This window comes from Populus trichocarpa, chromosome 1 (genome assembly GCF_000002775.5).
Source record: "Populus trichocarpa isolate Nisqually-1 chromosome 1, P.trichocarpa_v4.1, whole genome shotgun sequence".
NCBI classification, from domain to species: Eukaryota; Viridiplantae; Streptophyta; class Magnoliopsida; order Malpighiales; family Salicaceae; genus Populus; species Populus trichocarpa.
This window is the reverse complement of record NC_037285.2, coordinates 2,633,733-2,655,067: the sequence shown is the minus strand read 5'-3', so window position 1 is coordinate 2,655,067 and position 21,335 is coordinate 2,633,733. Positions and strand designations below refer to the sequence as shown.

Below are 21,335 nucleotides of genomic sequence, written 5' to 3'. Positions count from 1 at the left end.
TGGATCAAGACTTACCTGATCGGATTCGATCTTGAGATGATAACATAAAACCACTTATGATCTAACCCAACACCGTACGTGTGCCCCCATTAATTAACATCCATTATATATTCAGGGAGGGAGGGTATGCCGATGTATGGAGGAAAAACTTTCTTGTACAAGAAATTAAAAATTGAAAACGAGGACTTGAAAGGAAAAGTATAACATCTACATTCAATTCAAAAAAGGAAAAAGGAAAGAAAAGACACCAGCCATAATTGACTGGATGAACATACCTCGTGAGCACGAACGCCCTGCGTCGAAGTGGGCATCACATCTACATAGGCGACAGAATCAGAAAAGGTAAAAAACTTGAAAAATTAGTGGTTAAAGGAAACAATTTCCATGATAGGAAGGGAAAACAAGAATGACTGAAATTTCATCCCTTCTCCTTTCTATTATCAACAAATACAAAGAATAAAGTAGGGGTTAATGTACAAAATAATCTATTTCCAACTGGCCCACCTCTAAAACACCAAGTAAACATCATGATTTACATCTTTGTTCTAAAAAGAATCGATACCCTAAAATTATCTATCAAACCACCACCACCACCACCACCACACCTTTTAATGACCCCCTTGGCATAGTACCCTATCTAAACTTCTAGTATCATCCCTCTTAAAAACTTTTGACTCTTTGAGAGGAGGGAGGGTCTACAAAAAAAAAACAAAAATCCACACAACACCTTCTCCATAGCAGACATTTGGGTTTTACAAAATATCTGCTTCACATGATTTGGGTAACAAAGTCTAAAGACTGCAGAAGAAACATGTTCCCTTGTCAATGAGCAACAAAACCATGTGTTTGTGTACAACTGTGTATGAAGCATGCGTATGGCAATTCTTCAAATCAAAATCTTCTGCAGGTGTAATTCAGTCCCCAAAGCAAAGCAGAGCAACAAGCAAAGACATTGGAACTATTTGACACGAAATTCATGCCTGAAAACCGTCAGATTTTGAGTAAATTTATCCCTGTTCTTTGAATCCAAGCTTCGAGTAACATCTGCCATCAGTTTATCAAAACAAAGGGCAAGCCGCTGATGTTGATCCACAGGCTGCAGGATGACGCAAAGAAAGTGTCAGCAGAGGGATGGCATTTTAGAAACAGGAGGCAGCATAATAGATGATAGAAAAGCACCATTAATTTACAGTAGTTTCAACTGTTCAAGTCCAACCCCCACAACTAAATGCAGCCTCCTATTTACTCCTAATAGCTTACTCTGGGATTGCATGAGTTTTGTGAAACTAAAATGTCATGCAAACCGTGCTGTTCTTTTCCAGTTACGAATATAATACGAAATGAAATGACTGTCTACAATTTGACTATCAACACCTGGTGGTTACCAGAAACTATGAACAGTTGTGGCTGACAGGTAATCATTGGTCAAAAAGGTTTATCATAACCTCTGGACAGGAGTAATATGAGGGGGTTTACCAGCTTCTAAGCCCTATCAAACATTAACAGAATATGCACCAAAGCAAACTACTAACTAAAGTGTCAGGCACAAATCCTCTCCATTGCCGCTACTTTTGGGGACAGTTTTCAGTATAAATTTGACCTGTAATAAATTACATTTACATAATAGCAGAGTTACTTGGAATTTAATTCCCTGTCAACTTGTTTACCTGCCCAGAATTTATTTTTGTTGCATAAGGTTATGGGGTTTCTTTATTTGCATTTGATCGGTAAGGGGGCTAGGAGACGGGCCATTGGTTGTGGGTCAGGTGTTTACTTGTGTGAGAGAAATAACTCTAGCTTCGATACATTATTTTAGTTCCACCACATTGAGTTAACAAGCTATAATAAAACACAGTATAGCTATAACAAATACAAACTTGAACCAAAATGACTATCTATTTAAAATAGAGAAATGATATTTGACAAGAAAAAAGAAGATTCAGTTTCAAGAAGATTGTGAGCCATTAGATGGTGATCTTAATTTGGGACCCAGTGGCGGGTCCTACTAATCTAATGACTTGAATGTGTTTTTGAAACTTATTCTCTTCAAAATAATAGTTGTATAACCAGGTAGACACTAACTACAATTTTTTAAAAAATTAAAAGAAAAAACATCTTCATGACAATAAGTGCAGTAAATATTTCACCTGTGAAGCCAAGATTTGAGCTTTCAAATCGGAGAATATCTGCAAAGTGACAGTGCTTATCTCAGACACATATTAAAAAGAAAGGACAGTACAAACTCTGTAACTAAACAAGCAACTCAAAGGAAGATCCAAAGTCATCCAAATCAAATATATGAATCGCCACAACCATGTTAACTTCCTATTGTCAAATAATAAGCAAACATAAAATAAAAGTTGTAACTCAAAGAAACTGAGTTTAGAGAAGACAACTATCAACAACAGCATAAGGCTTTGCCATAGACTATTACCTGCTCACTAATGATAGTTAAGCTCAGCATGGGTCTGCTAAGACTCCACTGATTGCCACAGTCCTCAAATAAAACAATCTCAAACAGAGTCTTCAGTATCTGCAAATACAAGGAAACTATTCAAGTTACCCAAGTGTTCAACATGCAAAAACAACAGCATGAAAATAAAATCTAAAACTGCACAAAATTAAGCAAATAAGAAGAAAGCTCCAAAAGACAAAGCATGTTATACGAATTCTATATTTGGTGCCAGAAGACATGGTCAACAATTAAAAAAATGTGATTTGATTCACATCAAAACATGCAAAAAGGAGCTCGCACTGAACAGCCATTGAAATATAACAGATGATTCAGCTTACAAGAGATGTCAAATATAGGATGTTTATCACTTCGATAAGCAACTGATAAGAACTCCGTTAGCAAATAATAAAAATTAATTAACTGATGCACACATCATTTGCTAAGGTCAAAACACCAACACAGTAACAACCAAGCAAGAGCAGTAAGAGATTCAACAGCCTGAGAGTCATTTAATCCTGGTGCATGAGTAACAATTACCAGGGAGTTACGTAAAAAAGCAATAGGAAAAGAAAGGAACTGTTTATTCTGTATAAGTAATGAAGAACAATCGAAAGAAAGTGGCTTTCTGAAACTTTTTTTTTTAAAAAACATACAATATCAAGATCTCAGAATGAGTTATCCACTGTTAAATTAAAGAAAAAAATATTAACACAAGGTAATAATTCAGATCGGCATTTTCTCTGACTTATCCTTTATTTCCACCCTTCCTTGCTTCCAAACAAGGGTTAGTAGTTAACCATCCATCCTCTTTCTGTCCTTGTACCTCGTCACAACAAACTCTCATAAAAGAAGGAAAAGAAAATTATAGCTTCTAAGGTCTTGCACGATCAACATCTAAAATATTTCTCGCTGAGAAAAGAAAAACTCAAAAATCAACATACAATATAATGATCTCAGAGTGAGTTATCCCCTGTTACATTAAAGAAAAAATAGTAACACAGTAATAATTCAGATCCACATTTTCTCTGACTTATCCTTTATTTCCACTGTTCCTTAGTTAACCATCCATCCTCTTTCTGTCATTATACCTCGTCACAGCAAACTCTCATAACAGAAGGAAAGGAAAATTATAGCTTCTAAGGTCTTGCACAATCGACATCTAAAATATTTCTTGCTGGGAAAAGAAAAACTCAAAAATCAAAATAAAAAAATCACCATATACAGATAAGTGAAAAATCTTTGGCAGGCAGGCAGGGCACCACACCATCAAGTACACTACAGAAAAAAAACTTATGCCAGACTTGTTTAGCCACACAAGACTTGAAAATAATGTTAGAGAGGGGTACTGTAATAAAGAATAGCCTGACTAACCTCTGGAAACAAATTGGGGCAGTCTGCAATATGACGAGCAAGATTAATTGCAGTGGGTGAAGTGGGTACCTCCCCCATTGTGATGTTGTTGAAGTAATAAGCAGCCAAATTGTCAACAGCAGATGCACACTGAAAAGTTCAGTTTTTTTAGCTTAAATGCAGGGAATCAGCAGAACAAATCAAATATACATGGTGTCACATTCTGATATGCCAGGAGTGTTGGCATGTCATATTGCCATGCATAAATGACAGGGTAAGCTAGTGAGAGGAGTGATGACATCTGCAGTGTTGGCATGACATACCTGTGATGAGATATTCGTATCCAGACCTTTAAGACCTGATTCCAGGGAACCAACAATATGCATGAAGGTGTTTGTATCCAGATTCAATACGAAAACAATGTGGCTGCTGAATAGAACCTCCAAGAATGCAAAGTATGCCCTTGTTAGCTGCAAGGAAATGCCAAATACATGAACTTACCATTAGAAGTGGAAAAATAGAATAGCAGGCAAAATTGACAAGAGAATCAACCAAACACCTAATGGTAAGCTAAAAATCAAGCATCAGCCAAAATAAGGATAATAAGAATAAAATTCTGATAACAAAAAATCGAATCTGAAAATTTTTTGAAAAAGAAAGAATGCAAGTGCAGACATGTGCATACAAGCACAGTAGAGTCATGCTTGCATGTTTCTAGGAACAACACCTGTAAGAAGGAAAACCTAAGGATCAAGCAAAGGGTTCTTAGGAGTTACACACCTAAGATGGATTTCATCACAACACTTCAAAGCATAATTGCTGGGAAATTCTTTCATGAACCCTTTCTAAAAACAAAGCACTAAAGGCTTCATAAACTAAATGTACTCCTCACAAAGCCATGTCATAGTTGCATACCTAATCCAACAACAATCCAAGACTCCTAAACTAAATAATGTTACCACTCCTGTTTAGAATACGAAGACCCAAATAACCACAAGTTTTAGGACAGATAATAAAAAATAAAAATAACACCTTGGAATTCCAGCCAACATGGAAATTACCCTATCTTCGAAAAATTACATAAAAATACAAGAATTTTGCTTGAATTGTTGTCTGCATCAACCACGGAGGTGCTGAACAATCACCAAGTACAAAAGGTAAAATAATGCACCCGGTTGATCACAAAGTCATCTAAATTTGCAAAATATTTTAGTGTGTGCAAGAAATGTCTGGTTCTAATCTGATCATAAAACAATGAGAATATTGAAGAAGAGTGATCTGTGATCCAATTCTAACTTTGTGCAAGAAATATTCTAATCCAATCGGATTAAAACTTAGAATACTTAAAGCCAGAATTGCGCAGATTCAACTCTACATCACAGATTCCTAATTCTGCCGCAAACACCCTGACCTCAGAAAGTCTAAAATAACCAAAATGACAACCACAGCTTCACACAACAGCTTCCACAAAAAATATATTCAAGAAACAAAGCAGCAAATAAGTTCAACTGCAAATGGCATATATAAAATTGATACCTTTCCTATCTACCAACAGTCACAATCTTAACCAGGCAACTTCTCACTGGCCAAAAAATTGAAAGAGAATTAGTTCCATTACTGTCCAATTCTTCTTAGCGAGATTTTTCAAAAGCATCTCTTTCCATCAAGAACATTTTATAAAACTCTTGGACTCCCGAACAAGCACCCATCTAAATACCCATTCCGATAAGTTTAACCCTTTCTATGAATCTCTATTGACGCATTCCAAACATATGGGACTTACCAAAATATCCCACTTAACTAGCGCCATAACTCCCCACTGGACAAAAAAAGAGAACCAGGAATTGAACATTTGGTGGTAATTTGCCACACCAAGAATTGTATCAGAAAAGAGTGAAAAAGCATTACCCACAAGAAAGCTCGCATTAAGCATAAAGTCTCAGATCCTTCCTAACAAATTTCCACACCCACATGTCATAAGGCTCTCTTAATTCCTATGAATTCCAAAATATGCTCCTCCCTGTATTTGACTTGAATAACCTTTCTCCAGATATGATACCTCTCAAACATAAATCTTCAGATCTGTTTTCATAATTGACTCATTTGATTCCCAGCCCTCCTGTACTAACAGAAAAACTAACAGGTCCATTTTGCCAAATGACCTTTTAATCGTTATACTACATTTCTTCAAAGTAACCTACCTTAGGCCCTTTCCTACCTTCTTTGCTAGAATAATGAACAGTGGATGGCAGACGTAAAATACACAAAACTAGAAAGCATGCTCTTGATAGGTATCAGCCTCGCTTCCCTTAAAAAAGATAATCCCTCCACCAACCTGCTAACTTCTCAAACCTCTAAATAATGAGATCCCAGGTAGTTTAAAAACCTTTGAAGTTTGGATATTCATCCCATGGGGAAGAACAAGATAATCCCTCCACGGATAGCAACAGCCACTAACCTTGCATCAACATGTTAGCCAATATGTTCCAGGGAGCCCCACCAACTAAGAGAATCATCTCAATCTTAACTAAATTAACCACCTCTACAACCAGATAAATATGCCAAAACAAGGTGTGCTTAAAATGTAGTGTAATAGAACCCCCAAGTCCTTAACAGAAAAGGATATGCAAACACACAAGCACGTGTACATACAAAACTAAACCTTGCAGGGTAACAAAAACAAGCAAACACAAATCAATAAACTAATAGGGAATGTAGAGGAATACATGATGCAGGAAAACATCAATGGAGTGTGACTAGCAGCCAAGAAATCCTACATACCTTTCGAAATGCCAATATATCAGCAAGAGGAATCGAGAGTGTCATCTTTAGAGCAATATCAAGTGCATCAGAGAGTGCTCTATCACCATACAGTTCAAAGACACCAAAGTTGACATAGTTTCCAGCGAGAGCTGCCAATAAGTGGCAAACACAAGAACATCAACACATTATATATATATATATATTTGGAAAGTTGCGGTTCAGTGAATATTCAGCCAGTAAGGAAACAAATGAACAGCAAAAAGTCATCAATTAACTCAACCTACTGCCATCCCTACCATTCAAATATAAGAAATACACATTTGCAACAAAGACTATAAATTACAAATGCCACAAAACAATATAAAAATGAATCAAACTTCATAAAAATTACTGAGTCTCATTAGACATCTATGGAAAACAGATGGGTAGCAGTTTGATAATAAGAGAAGTTCTTTTCAAGCAAATAAATAAAGTGCTAGACAGTAGACATTTGTATTTTTTCTAGGTAAACGTCTTCAGGCGTGTGCATGCACAATTCTTCAGCCCAATGTACCTTGAAAACTTCTCTAAGAATAGTTTGTATATAAATTCATCAAGTAAATATAAAATACCAGCAACAAACTCAATGCAAAAGGTAAGTAAACAAAATTCAAGCAACCTTCATCAATCACAGCATACAAATCCATCAATTAACAATAATAAGAGGGTCATATGTTAACCTCTTGAGAGAATGGTTAGGCAAATCCATATCCCCTTGTATTTGTAGCCATATATGTCAGCAACATTTGGAAGAGATAAAATCCTCGTTCCATAGGCTACAATTACTTTGCTGACTTCCCGGAAAAGAAGAATGCCATTAGGAGATGACGAATCAAAAGTTAAACGTTGGGCCTTGTTCAACACAAATTCAGCCATGAATTTTAATAAAGGGGTTGTCACCTGCAGCACCAAATCAAATAATGACATTTCTATATAGAAAACAATGAAATCAGACTAACAATCTATAATATATGGATAAGATAGGCAAAGTCACATTTCATTTGCTCTCTTCCAGCACCTTATTGCAAGAGATAAAGTGGTCAGTGGTTCCAGAACATATTACAAATTTGACTAAAAAATTGCATGGAAGATGCCACAAACGGTTTCATTAGAAGATTCTAAACAAGGCTCTTTAAGTTGAGAATTAGATAAATCATGATAAAAAAAAATGTCACCTAAGATGTCGAATCTCTCTCATATTCCATACCTCTGGTGTGTCTGTCCAATGTGAGATGCCTTTCAAGAGAAGCGGCATGTGAGCAGGATACAGCCAATCAAATAAAAGCCCATACGTTCTTCGACTGAGATAGCAGAAGAAAGGACATGAAACCTAACTGTTCATCAATCATAGACATTATACCTAAAATATATACCAACCTATTTGTGGCCATAGCAATTCCTCTAAGATCCCTCATTAACCCAATTAGTGCATACTTCACAGCATCAGTCCGAAACATCGAATCAGGAGTTGTTTCCAACCTTAAAAAAACCTAAAACACAATAAACATTATTTAGGTAATTAATGAAATTCTAGGAAAAAAGCTTTTTCATTCCGAGGAATTGACAAGATTCTAGAAACATTCTTTTACAAGGGGGTCAGGAGAGTACTTGCAAAAGCGGTTCCATCGAAGACTTGAATTTCACTGGGCTATCCTCCATAAATATTAACCAGCCAATAGTATAATAGAAGGTTGTTCTGCTACGAGAGCTTCTATATTCTTCTAAGAAGGGAAAATGTTCCCTCTAAAAATTCAAAAGAATATTTAATATTAATAACAAATTAAAAGAAGAATGATTAAGCGAACAATCTGTGTCAGATCTGGAATTACAGTATGGTTGGCAACTATAAATTTGATAGCATCCAGTTTCAGAAGCAGCTTTCCAGTCATATACCTAAACAAAAAGGGAAATAAAAATAAATAAGTGAAGAATGCTTGGTCAGACAACCAATCATTGTTGATGAAAATAAACTAACTTTGTCAAAACATAACAACTAACACTACTACTTTCAGCCCAACAAGGAAGCAGTATACTAACCCGGATGCCAGCTCCAAGAATAAGCTTAATGTATGATTAATGACCTCCTCACTCTAAATCAAGCATAAACAAAGGCATTGAAAAAAAAAAAAAAAAACTTTCTGAAAAACAGAATGAACACAAATTAAGGAAAAATCCAAAATGAAGCATTCACCTCTGTATAACACTTTAAATTTGTAGCTATTTTTGAAACAATCACATTCAATAGTAGTAGATGATCACTGAGTCCAAGAAGTTCAGACAAACGAGCATATAGCTGCTGCAGCACAGAGAAAAAGACTTGAGAATATTGACAAGTGCAAAGCTTGTAACAAAGACAAATAGGAACCCCATTACCTTAGATGAGTGCACAGCCTGATCACCAACATAAGACTTACGGAAATGCTGAAAGAAGGTAAGAATCGCTCGATCAAGTCTTTGCTTGCTTAATTCACCATATCTCTGTTAAATACAAGGGTAATGAGCATACCAACAAAACCAATGCCAAGGTTGTTATTAAGAAATCGGTGGAACTTAGTTTGAAGATAATGGAACCAAAAATGCCAAAAATGCATGACCACGGAGATGGTAAGCAAATGTATTTTTTTAGACCAATGATTTAACAAGGTCTTTCTTCATAGCTTTTTGGGGAAAAAAAATACAAAGACCATTCTTCTCTTAACAAAAAAGGAAGGAAAAGGCAAATAAGCACCTATGCAAATTGTAGGTGTAACTTCATGCATATCTAGTAATTGCAGTTACAAACAAAACCTTAGGCAGATCAAGTGTTAATGATAAATTGATAACCAAGAGGATAGACATGACAGCATATTAAACATCTCATGGAATCTCCCTACGTTGAACTAGAGTGAAAAAGCAAAATAAAGTATCAACTTTGAGCACAGTAATGAACAGTACAATATTGTACTAAGTTCCATAAAATAAGTGGTGAGCCATGTTATACATATTCCATGGTGACCCCAAGCCTGTCTGAGAATATTTGCAAAAGAAAGAATCCTATCTCCCAACTGGTTAAAGATGCCAGAGTGAGGAATTCTATAATGATATTACAATAACCCATCACCCCATATGCCCATACCACATGACAGCAAACAATTAACAAATTGAAATGCAAGCAACAAGTTGCCAATAATGACACATTTTAACCCTACAATAAACTAAAGCATAAATTTGTAGCTTGAAATCTCTAATATGAAGAAACGAGAAAATTTCAGCCTCCAAAACCAACCATGGCAGGACAGTTTTGACAATGAGCAAACATAAAAGAAGATCATTTCTGGCATGTGGAAAAGCAATTAACTTAAATACAATGAAGATGATGTAATGACCCCATTATTAGGCAAAAGGTCAAAAGTGACAGATTCAAGTCAAACCAAGAAGGGTGCCAGGCAAGGTTTAATGAACTTCAGGAAGAGACTACCAAGGGCTTGTAAGAAGAGCTGATGATTGTCGGTATATTAGTGGTTTTATTCACATCTTGCTGGAGTTGCTTTTTGACACCAATATATTGGTCTTTGAAATAAGTCTACTAAAATGTGCCTCAAAGCAATTGTATTGAAACAAAATATGAGAATGGGTCAATGCATCATTCTGTTCAAATCTTATTTTTTAGCTTCTAGTGAGTAGTTCACTCTTTTTAAAACCAAAAGTGAGCTGTATCTGTTTTTTTTTTTTAAAAGGGTTAAAAACAAGTCAATATCAAATAATACAGTATTTTTCCAAAATCCATCCTTTCAATGTGTCGATCTGCAGGTTTGTGAGATGATATGCCCAGTACACCTATGCTGCAGAACCTAGCAATGTCAACGTCCATGAAACTACTCGGTTTTGATTCAGCAATAATTTTTAGAACCAGAAGATAAGATGTAGACCACGTTGCTTCTAACATACATGAAACTTTAAATCAACACAAATAACAATAACAAAGTATACTCCCTTGCATCTCAGAAACAAAGCTCCAACCAACTTGATTGATTTTTTTACATGCACAAACTATAAAAGGACTAATAAATTGAATAGTAAAAATTAGATTTGCAAATTAATAAATGTACATTAGAGTGATTCAAACACGAAAATGGTGTGTTAATGCTGTGTGAATAAACCAATTTTTGAATAGATAACATTATGCAGCAATCATTAAAGATTGTGTATCAATGCTGTGCTAATGCATAACAAAAGACTCATATGCTGTTTAAACAGAAAACGAGAAGAAAAACAATTTTACACTACATTCCATTTCATATTACAGTTCATTATTGTCGGTATACCTGGCTATGTAGCCCACTGTCAGTAACATTTATTAATTGCAAAACACGAGCTGAAAGTTCTGCATCAAGCACTTCTTGCGACTCCACACTGCATGAGATACACAGCAAATACATTGGTAATTGCAAATACATATGCATGTTATTCCAATCACAAATTGCAAAATATATAGATATATATATGACAAGAAAAAAGAAAAACAGAATTACCTACAGCCAGTAGATTGTTTAATTTTAAGAATAGCAGCAATGATATGAACAATCCAAGAAAGTTTTGCCTCAATAACAGCAAGTTCATTGTTATCAGCAGTCTGTAGCCGTGCTCTTTCCTGTATAAGCCATTCAAAAATAATGTTTAAGATTATTTATCATGTTAAGTTCCAAAAATAGTCAACATTCCAAGAATATCTCATCCAATACACTTCTCGTACCGTGTATGATTGCAGAATAGGCTCCATTGTGTTTATTATATAAAAACTGCTGCTTTGATACTGCAAAAACGAATGGGTAGAAATAATCATAACAAACCCCTAGCCTTGATTGGCTGATAAGATCAAGAGTTTCGCACACATGCAATTCATGAAACTAAAATTAATTTTATCTGGAACTTCAAAACCAAGAAAACTCCAGGCTGGATAACTGACAGGGAGGCCATCACATATTATATATAGAAACTTCAAACCAGACCTGAAATCTGCAAAGATAAGGAAAGCAATCTAGCTGGTCTTGAAGAAGCTCAACATTGTCTAATGGATCTTCATCGTCAGTGAATCCAGCCTGCAGAAAAAAGAGCAGCAAACAGGAACTCAACATTTTATGTAGAATTTTAAGAAGAATCAGAATATCAATCCTAGAAACAAGCAGACCTGCACAGAGTTAAATCTTGATGTTATAAAGCCTTCAGTAATTTTGGGCACAAACTCATCAAGCAAACTAGGTGCCTCGCCCTTCAAGTATGGTACAGATGTCACCAATCTGGACCACAACCCTAGAAGATAATATACACTGCTGCTGGCCCACTGGTAAGACATAAACTTAATCAGCAGATAAGTTGCAAAATGTGTAGTATGGATTCTAAGCATAATGTTTCAGGCACATGAGCAAGGAATAATTATGGTTGCAAGGAACAGGCATCCCGTTGTTAAACATAGATGCAGTTATATATAATGAAGGCCAGGTATGACTAGTTTTTTAAACACTTCAGGCAATAAACACTGACCCACCTGCCAAGACTGCAAAGACTTTAAAGTGAATTCTGCCACCAACTGTATCCAATCACTGTAGCCTTCCACGTTCACAAGCTCTGACAACTGCAGTAAATTTTATGTGTTTCAAAAGGAGTCAGGTTTATGGAATGAACATAATTAAAAAGCATCATGCAAAACTATGAACATATGCCAGCAAATCCATCCCATGCACATGCACAAGTATGCAGCTATACAGCATCAAGTGGCAGTCTCTACAGACATGTGAGTGTGTCCACGCGAACAAACCTATAAGTTGAAGACCAATAGCATGGGAAAATGCAGAACAAGAAAACAAAACATAGGACAAGACTGATTTAAAAAATGTGATAATACAATAAATTACCTGATAATTCACTCTGAAACGTCCAAGAAGACGGCAATACTCATGATAATTATCATGATCAGCAAGACCTAATAACAAAAAATATCACGCCACAATCAGTGAAAGAGAAGCAAACTGGGGGGATGGGCAACACGTGTAAAATTTGAGATAAGAAAATGGCTAGCTGATGGCTACAAAAACAGAATTAAGGTTTAGAGAAACCAGCACAACTAAATTACCACATTCGTGTACCATTTACACACCTGAATTGACATATTGATTCCTGGGACTCAAAATCCCTTTAGAATTAAAAGTGAAAGCAGTAAAAGACAACAGAACTGTTTAACAAGTATTCACTAAGCACGATTAAAATCTAAAGACAAACAGATTGAAAACACTTAATACCAACATAGTTACAGAAATTCCTCTCAAGAAGTCCACAGGCCATTTAAAGCATGCTTTAACTGGGAACTAATACAAATTCACATCATAATTGATATAGGTTTGTCTAAGTTTGCGCATGCAATGACCAAATAGTGGCTAAACCTTTAACTGATGCGATCCAAGCAACACCAAGAGATCCGTTAGAGGTTATGGTTGGTGCAGTGAAAAGACTTAGGGCTAAGAGGTTCAAAGAGGCTTTCAATAGACTTCTTCAATGGGCTAGGGTAAACTTCAAGAAAATATTAAATAATAAAAAACAAGCCTTGATTAATTTAATTCATGTTCAAGAAGGATTTGCAAGTGGGCATTCCGACATTACAAAAAGATTGGAATAAAAAGATTCAAATTTGTCAGTTTTGACCTTTCGCTATTGTTTTGGTCATAATTAGAGCTACAGAAGGAATTTTAATGTGATTCTAGATGCATTGGAAAATAGACATCCATATCTTTCCAGTGATATATGGCACGCTTTCTAATTCATTATGACGGGAGAAACATGCATTTTAAGTTGAGCTTCGATTCTGCCAGCAAATTACAAAAACAACTTTAGACTTGTTTAAATTAGTTGGGCTATAACTTTAGTTCTCTAAGACAAGTTCTTGTTGGATCAAGTTGCAAACCATTCAAATTTGATTTTAGCGTATCTTGGAAGGTGTCCACATCATTAACAACGGTCAATTTTCCACACTAAAACTTATTCTCAACAATGAAGAGAGGGAAAAAAAAATAGAAACCCACACAGAAATGCATGGATTTATATTTGAATTTTTTAAAGATAAAACAAAATTATATTGCAATATCCTCCAAATAAATACAAAATCTTAGTGGAGAATAAGAAACACTCCAGAGAGAAGACACCACAAAAAAAGAGGAGGTAACAACAAAGAAACCAAAACCAACAAAATGAATGTGCATTATATTTGAATAACCATTTGGTAAAATTACATGATCATACTAAAAGGAAAAGGAAGAAGGTAACATCACCTCGTCCTGTTTGTAGAATTTCCTTGGTTCCTGTCATCAAATGGGCCAAAAACTTGGAACGGGCAGCATCATTTGTGAACAAAGAGCGTCGTACTGATGCTAATCGAACCAAGCATTCCAGAGCCTAGAAACAAAACCGATAAGAACCCAGAGCAATGAGGAGTAAAGCAGCAAACAAACACCTAAATCCACATCTCAAAGAAAAATAATGAATGACCAGAAAAAATTAAGACTAAATTTAACATCCAACAAATACAAGCCTAAATATGAGGTAAAAAATATTTCCACTGTTCAGTCACATTTACATACATGACAGCATCTTTCGGTTTATTTACATCCAACATTTTTTTTTATCATTGGAAGTGTAAAATACCATTAAAAAAAGCACTATAAGTACCACTACTATATAGAATGAGATGAACTGCATGCAAAAACTCCAATATGCACCATGTACAAAGTTACAAAACTACCAAACGATCAGCATGGTTAAGATGTCCTCCTAATTAGCAAAATTTGTAATGTTTGCCAACAATTTATAGGCTTAAGACCAAACATTAAGCAAAGATTCTTCCCTCAGAGCTCATTTGCTTCCCTAAGCAAAAAAAAAAATTACTAAAGAAGGATGCATTATTAGCATGGGAAGAATGCACAAGATGAGATAAAAATAAGAGATCCTCCAAAGTAACAAAGAAGATCAAGAAACCAAACTCAATATAGAATAGACACCAATCCTGCTGAATACTAGCAAGAACAGCACCCTTGAAAGCCCCTAAAAGATGCAAGGAACATAACTAATCCTTAAATTCTAGCATGCTGATAACAGATGAAGCTGCGCCATAAAATCTTCCTCCAAGACACAAAGGAAGTCAACAAATCCGCCATCCTACTCAGAATTCACCTCAAAACCAAATAATATGATTTCTTCCACAAAAATAGCCAACATGCAAACCCAAATATCATTTTTGTGTAGAACTAAAAAAATTGACAAGACCTCCATGCATTTAAGTCCACCATGACCCGCAAGAAACCCATAGCTCTACACACCAAGACCCAAAAGATCCTAACATACAAACATTAACAAATTCAAGATCTTCCTCACAAAGATTGATTCAATGTACCAAGATTTTAAACTTTTAGCATAGACTACTAGCTAAAAAGAACGATGCTAATGCATAATGAAGCAGGTAAGGAAGAATATTACAGGAGCTTTACGGATCACGGTCAATACTCTAACAATGAATCATAAAAATTTATAGCACGTGGATCATAGGAAAAGAAGCAGCACATCAACTGACCTCTTTTGAACGAGGAGATGTTGTAATGGCATAATAATCAAAAAAGATCTGCAAAGTTGATGGATCCTCTAAAACAGGCCTCCAGGACGACGGTATCTACAGAATTACCATATATTTGCTTGTAACAATCCAATCAATAAACAGCATATATAGCACATTCTAGTGTTATGTAATTACAATTTAAAAAATCATACAGTACTAGAATAAGTAATCAAAACCTGAATAGTACCAAACTCCTCTGAACTTTCATCAATTGATGTCCCAACAAAATCAAAAGATAAACATTTTAGCGAAAGAGAAAGTGCCAACTCTTGCAATCGACTCGTAACTGTACCAGACATAATGCAAAATATCAGAATGACTAATAAAGAAATTAGCTACAACTGGCACACAGTTGATTGGTGGGTGGGCATAGGAAACATTAAACCATTACCGTCATTTTTCAGTTGACTCAATGATGTTAAAGAAATTTGGAATATTTGAAAAAGCGACTGGTCCCTAAAGGAGCAAGCTACCCTTCGATGATTTGTTGAAGGCAACCCTGAATTTGGCTGAGAATTTGCACAATAAGAAATACACAAGCAAATATCAGTAATCAGACAACATCACAATGATGGTGGTGGTGGTGGTGGTGGTGGTGAACAATACTAACAATGAAAATAACAGCTAAGTGATAGAAAAGAGAGGATGTACGAGTAAAAAGTTCATATTCAAACTGCAAAAGTAAGATATTTATGTCTTGCTCTAGTGGTGAAGCTGATCTATGAAACCATCACATAGCATATTGTAGAAAGGAGTTTTACAAGGAATAAACGAGTGAGATTTTCTAAGGAAACTGTTAAGTAATAGAAATAAGAACTACAATAAAACTCTAAGCTTGGAGATGTCAGGTCTTTCATTCACTTCAGTATACATGAGGTTTATTGGTTATCTACATACAATGCAATATTAAATATAAGTACTTGAAATGACAACATTCACTTGTCCCCAAAACAATGATGTATAGAGTGTTTCAAAGTCGAAATGTAGTCGCGTTACTCCATTTTTTTAACCAAGTGGATGAAGCATGAAGCCCCACTTTGAAGCATGATGCAAGATACTAAAACTTACCCTCATGTTTCTTCTTCTACCTTTTCTTTTCATTCTTTCTTTCTTTTCTTTCTTTCTTTCTTTTTTTTTTTATTTTGAGAACCTTACCCTCATATTTTTATTAAAGATGTTGGAGGCTTAAAAGCTTATGGGGCCTCCTCATATCCAATGAATCATTAAACCGTAGGAAATCATCCCGAGAACAAGAAGTAATTTTATTTTTTTAGCACAAGAAAACAGCTAGAATCATAGTATTGAGAAACTTTGAAAAAGCGCTAGAAACTAACCTGGTTCATTTCAGACACAAGTTGATTCAGTATCTTCAAACCAATTTCATAGTGCTCCTTAGATGCCTGTTTAAAGAAGAGAAGTAAATAATAATTACAGCAATGACAATGATAAATGTTTCCACACACACCTCATCAATAACAGTGTGCTTCGAAAAGCCATAATCAATAACTGCAGGTAACCAGAAAGAAAGTTGCGCATAATATAGAACAAAAGAATCGATATAAAGTATAAGAAAAACAGTAATGGAACACTTTAAAATCTTCATAAGCTGCATGTAGAGCTTAGTTTGCTAGATAGAAAAGTGGCACTTGGCAATTCAGGGGTCAATGCTAATTAAGAAGGAAAAGACAGTCCAATATGGTATAGGATGAGAAGAACATATTTAAAACAGCAAAGCCATGTGCATTATTAACCATAAGTACGACTTAAGCTTGCAATTAGAAAAAAAAATAATAATCAACTTCATCTGATATTTATTCTTCATTTTTGCCATAATTCTGAAGATGGCCATTTGGACTAGCGCAATGAAATTTAAAAAAAAAATTCAGGGCGGGAACTACACTTTAACATGAGCAGGCCATGGGAACCTCCAAAATTTTAAAAACTTTACAGTTTTGTCCTTACAAATTGAAAACTTTTTAATTATATAAAAGTTGAGGTTTATCTCATAAAAAATACAAAATTTGATTTAGTCTTAAATCACATTCCAATTTAGGAGCAAAGACATTAACAGTAACAAGACCTCATCAAAGATAAAGCTATGAATTGCTTTACCATCTAATACTCCCATAACAAGTACACACCAAAATTCAAAAAGGAAAAAAATAAAATACAACAACGAAAAACTTGCATAGGTATCATCCACACCCCGAGCATTCCCCAAGAATATAAAAATAGCCATATTGGCTCAAGAAATATGTATCGCATATTGAAAACATGGAAACAAAATAATTGTTTTATCTTAAATTGCTTTCCCATTTTAGGAGCGAAGTTATCCTTAGCAGCGGCAACTTGGTGACGTAAAGCTACAAGATGGTTTTGCTGAAAATTTGCCAATTTAGGAGCAAAGAAATTATCGTTGCAACGCGTCAGCAAGGGTAAAGCTACAAGTTGGTTTTGCATATACATGCCAACTTAGTAGCAAGGAAATCATCAGGGCAACACATCGACAAGGGTAAAGCTACGAGCTGGTTTGGAATAATTCTTGACAACTCAGTAGCAAAGAAATTATCATAGCAACACATCGACAAGGGTAAAGCTACGAGCTGGTTTGGAATAATTCTTGACAACTCAGTAGCAAAGAAATTATTACATTCCGATTTAGGAGCAAAGAAATTATCATAGCAACACCTCGGAAAGGCCAAAGCTACGAGCTGGTTTTTCTTATTACATTCCAATTTAGGAGCAAAGAAATTATCAGACCAACACCTCGGAAAGGCCAAAGCTACGAGCTGGTTTTGCTTCTTTAATACTACCAAAAGGAGTAACTGTGCATCAAAATTCAAAAAGCAACCAAAATTAAATATACCTACGAAGAATTCACATCGGTACCATCGACGCCTCTAGCACTTCACAAAAATATAATAATAATAACCATATACGAAACCTTTAAGATCCATGAAACACGTGGGCACGAAATAACACGCAGAAATGCACAACACAAGAAACATCCAACCTGACTCAAGAAATCAGTAGCCTCCTTGACCACTTCTCTAAATCTATCATCATCAAACCATCCAAACTTCGTAACACGACAGAGAAGTTGAATCAAAGACGCATTAACAAACTGTGGTAACGGTCCTCTCGTAGCCAAATAGTTAATCAAGTAATTCCCTGCCACAAAACAAACACAAAAAAAATCAGTACACCACGAAATCAATTAAAAAAAAGGCATACACACACTAAACTGAAACAATAATAAATTAAAATATTACTGATATCAAGACGGAGCTGCAAAGAGAGGCTATGATCAGTGACTTGTTTCAACAAACTAGAACTGGCGAGCATCAACGAGTAAGGCGTAGACGCATTGTCAAGAATGTACTGGCATTGCGAAATGTAATCGGTATTCACTGAAAAGCATTTCAATGCATTCTCCGCGTGTGCTCTCTCTGCAGAGTCTTGCGAATTGTATAGCCTCTCGCACAATGCTTCTAGTTGCGCTAAACTCTCCATCGATAAAACCAAACCCTAAACATCATCATCAAAACATAAACGCGTTAACTAGTCCAAAATTAACCAAAAAATCCAAAAAAAATAAATCAATAATAGCTGAAATAGATCAATACAGGAATCAAGAAAAATAAATTGCTTGATTACACGGAAAAAAGTGAAAGTTAGGGTTCGAATAATCAGTGAAGTAAGCGATTTGAAGAGGAAAAAAATAGCTTACAGGATATTTATTGAGGAGAGAAAAAATGGACAGAGAGAGGATTTTGTGATTACCTGATGGATCTGAGATCTAGAAAAAATGGTGTTTTCAGTGTTTTTTATGATCAAGATTGTGGTTTCCTTTTGTGATGAAGAGAGAATCCGATTTTTTTTATTTTTTTTATTTTTTTTGGCTTAGGGGGTGACTACTACAATGGTGAGCATTGTTGTGTTTGGCTTTGTATTTTCTTCTGTTTTTTTTTTACTTTCCTTTTTGGGTTTGTGTGTGCGTTGGCATGCTTGCGTTGTTTCTGAGCCGTTCGATTTGGTTGGTTGGGAGGGGGTGTGTTGGAGTGAACGTAGTGTTTACGCGCTTTTTTTTCCCGGAGAATCTTCAGTGATATTCAATTTAATAGCTTTTTTTTTTATGCATGAGAATTTATAATAAATTAAAGAGAAATATTTTACAAGAAATTAAATTGAATTAAAATTTTAGGGAAGTCAAGCAAAATGCAGCTTCAAGTAGTGTGTTTTTATTTATTTATCTCCGTTATCATCTTCTTGTATTTGTGAGCCAATATTGAGTAAACTATTAATGATTTAATATTAATATCGAATATTTTAAGTAAAATGTTAATGGTGTGATGTTTTGTGTTTGATCTTGAAAACAAATTTATAAAATAATTGTGTATTTATGATTTATTTCTATATCATATTACCTTAATTAACTATTATAATTTGATATCATCAATGTTAAAGTCATTATTAATATTAAAAACATTCTAGTTAATTAATATTTATCAAGATTTATTAATTATATTTATGACATTATGTGTCTGTTTGGGAGTGTAGTTGTGGTTATTTTTCAAAGTGTTTTTCGTGCTAAAATGCATCTTGATGATATTTTTTATTTTTTAAAAATTATTTTTAAGATCATTTTTAAAATTATTTTTTTAAAGTTTATGGTTTAAAATAAATATATAGAATAAATTTATGTATTTTTAACGTGACATACAATAAAAGATGCTTTAACTATTTCTATAATTTTAACAAGTAAAGACAGCAGGATAACAAAAACATGCTAAACACGTTGTATTTATTAGTGATATTTTTATGTGAATTATGATTTATTTGTTTTAAGGTTTCAAAGAATTCAAAAAAGTTTTCCGACTTGTTTCTTTCTTAAGATGAAAATAGAAAGGGTCAATTTTGTCATCTAAAATATAAAAATAAATAAATATTGTTTTGATGGACCATTAAGTGGGTGTTGTGTTTATTGGTGTTGTGTTTATAGGTGTGGTAATAATTGTTTTTTAATATATTTTTTATTAGGAAATACAGTAAAATAATATTTGTTTTATTTTTAAAAATTTATTTTTAATGTTAATATATCAATCTAAAAATATATAAAAAAAATTAATTCAAAACTAAAAAAAAATTAAAATTTTACAAAGCAATTGTTTCGGGCGCACGGCAAATCACCCCTTCTATAATGGCTGCTTCTACGTTCAACAATCAAGAAAAGAGCAGAGTTTTCTTTCAAGGGTTGGTACATACAAACATTTGCGAGTTGAACTCTTGGATAATAGAATGCTTTGATGACCACCCATTTCACCATCTTTTATTCATTTTTTTTATTTGATTTTCTATGAAATGTGAAAAACTGAAGAAAGAACCGTAAAAAAAAAAAAAAAAAAACCTCTGCTGATATTCTAATAAATTAATTAACACTTATAGCAATAAAGTCAGGATTAATGATTAAATTAAAATATATGACTTGCATGTGATATTAATGGTTAGATTAAAATGAATCTATGGAAAGGGATATCGGTCAAAATACCATCGAGGTTGAAATTTAAAAAAATAAAATAAAGTGTTCCAATTAAAATAGCCTGTAATTTACGAGTTTCAGTACAGTATGTGGATGAAATTCAAACAAATTAAGTGTTTCCAAGCTCTTTTTTTAAAAAATATATTTTTTCAAGGAAACATTATTTTGCATGCGTAGACAAGCTCGTTGATTAAAGTTATTTCTTTCATGCTAGTTACAATCTTCACTGGGGTCGTCACCAGCTCACCCGTGTCGACAAAACCTTTCCTTCACGGGACGTTTGGGAACGCGGTTACGGTTGCATTCTTAAAAATTTTGAATTTTTTTTTTACTAAAATTTAATATGATTTATATGTTTTGGATCGTTTTGATGTGCTGATGTCAAAAATGATTTTTAAAAAATAAAAAAACATCATTGGTATACATTTTGGCACAAAAAGTTATTTGAAAAGCACCTGCAACCATACTGTCAAACACGCTCGTAATACACTCTTGTTTTTTTAAAAAAATTATTTTTTTATTTTAAATTATTTTTTTATATTTTCAGATATTTT

The 21,335-nt window shown here is 34.4% G+C and overlaps 1 protein-coding gene across 3 annotated transcripts; it reads right to left on the bottom strand.

Annotated features, from left to right (window-relative positions):
- Positions 1 to 407: 407 nt before the first annotated feature.
- On the bottom strand, positions 408 to 19,193 carry LOC7476808 (uncharacterized). 3 transcript variants are annotated; one of them, XM_024585599.2, is made up of 29 exons: positions 18,973 to 19,193; positions 18,515 to 18,770; positions 18,256 to 18,413; positions 16,577 to 16,642; positions 15,634 to 15,751; positions 15,419 to 15,528; positions 15,201 to 15,296; positions 13,906 to 14,029; positions 12,499 to 12,566; positions 12,132 to 12,218; positions 11,775 to 11,927; positions 11,596 to 11,685; positions 11,340 to 11,399; positions 11,119 to 11,237; positions 10,912 to 10,999; positions 8,981 to 9,085; positions 8,799 to 8,903; positions 8,645 to 8,697; positions 8,437 to 8,500; positions 8,216 to 8,350; positions 7,985 to 8,097; positions 7,815 to 7,908; positions 7,288 to 7,507; positions 6,587 to 6,717; positions 4,129 to 4,275; positions 3,827 to 3,955; positions 2,435 to 2,533; positions 2,148 to 2,186; positions 408 to 1,096 (listed from the first exon to the last, which is right to left on the bottom strand). In XM_024585599.2, exons 2-29 carry the CDS (start codon positions 18,753 to 18,755, stop codon positions 959 to 961), a joined length of 3,150 nt encoding a protein of 1,049 aa, XP_024441367.1. In that variant the 5' UTR covers positions 18,756 to 18,770; positions 18,973 to 19,193; the 3' UTR covers positions 408 to 958. The 3 variants fall into 3 exon arrangements, with proteins under 3 accessions (XP_024441367.1, XP_002299168.1, XP_024441375.1); XM_002299132.4 differs by having other exon boundaries at positions 19,026 to 19,192; XM_024585607.2 differs by having other exon boundaries at positions 8,799 to 8,900; positions 19,026 to 19,192.
- Positions 19,194 to 21,335: the final 2,142 nt, after the last annotated feature.

Excerpts from the sequence above, each read along its gene's own strand:
- LOC7476808 (XM_024585599.2), bottom strand. The coding sequence starts at position 18,755 with ATGGAGAGTTTAGCGCAACTAGAAGCATTGTGCGAGAGGCTATACAAT. Across the intron at positions 14,030-15,200 it reads CATCTCCTCGTTCAAAAGAG|GCTCTGGAATGCTTGGTTCG; the intron begins GTCAGTTGATGT and ends TTTTGTTTCTAG. Across the intron at positions 7,909-7,984 it reads ATTGCTATGGCCACAAATAG|TCGAAGAACGTATGGGCTTT; the intron begins GTTGGTATATAT and ends CTGCTATCTCAG.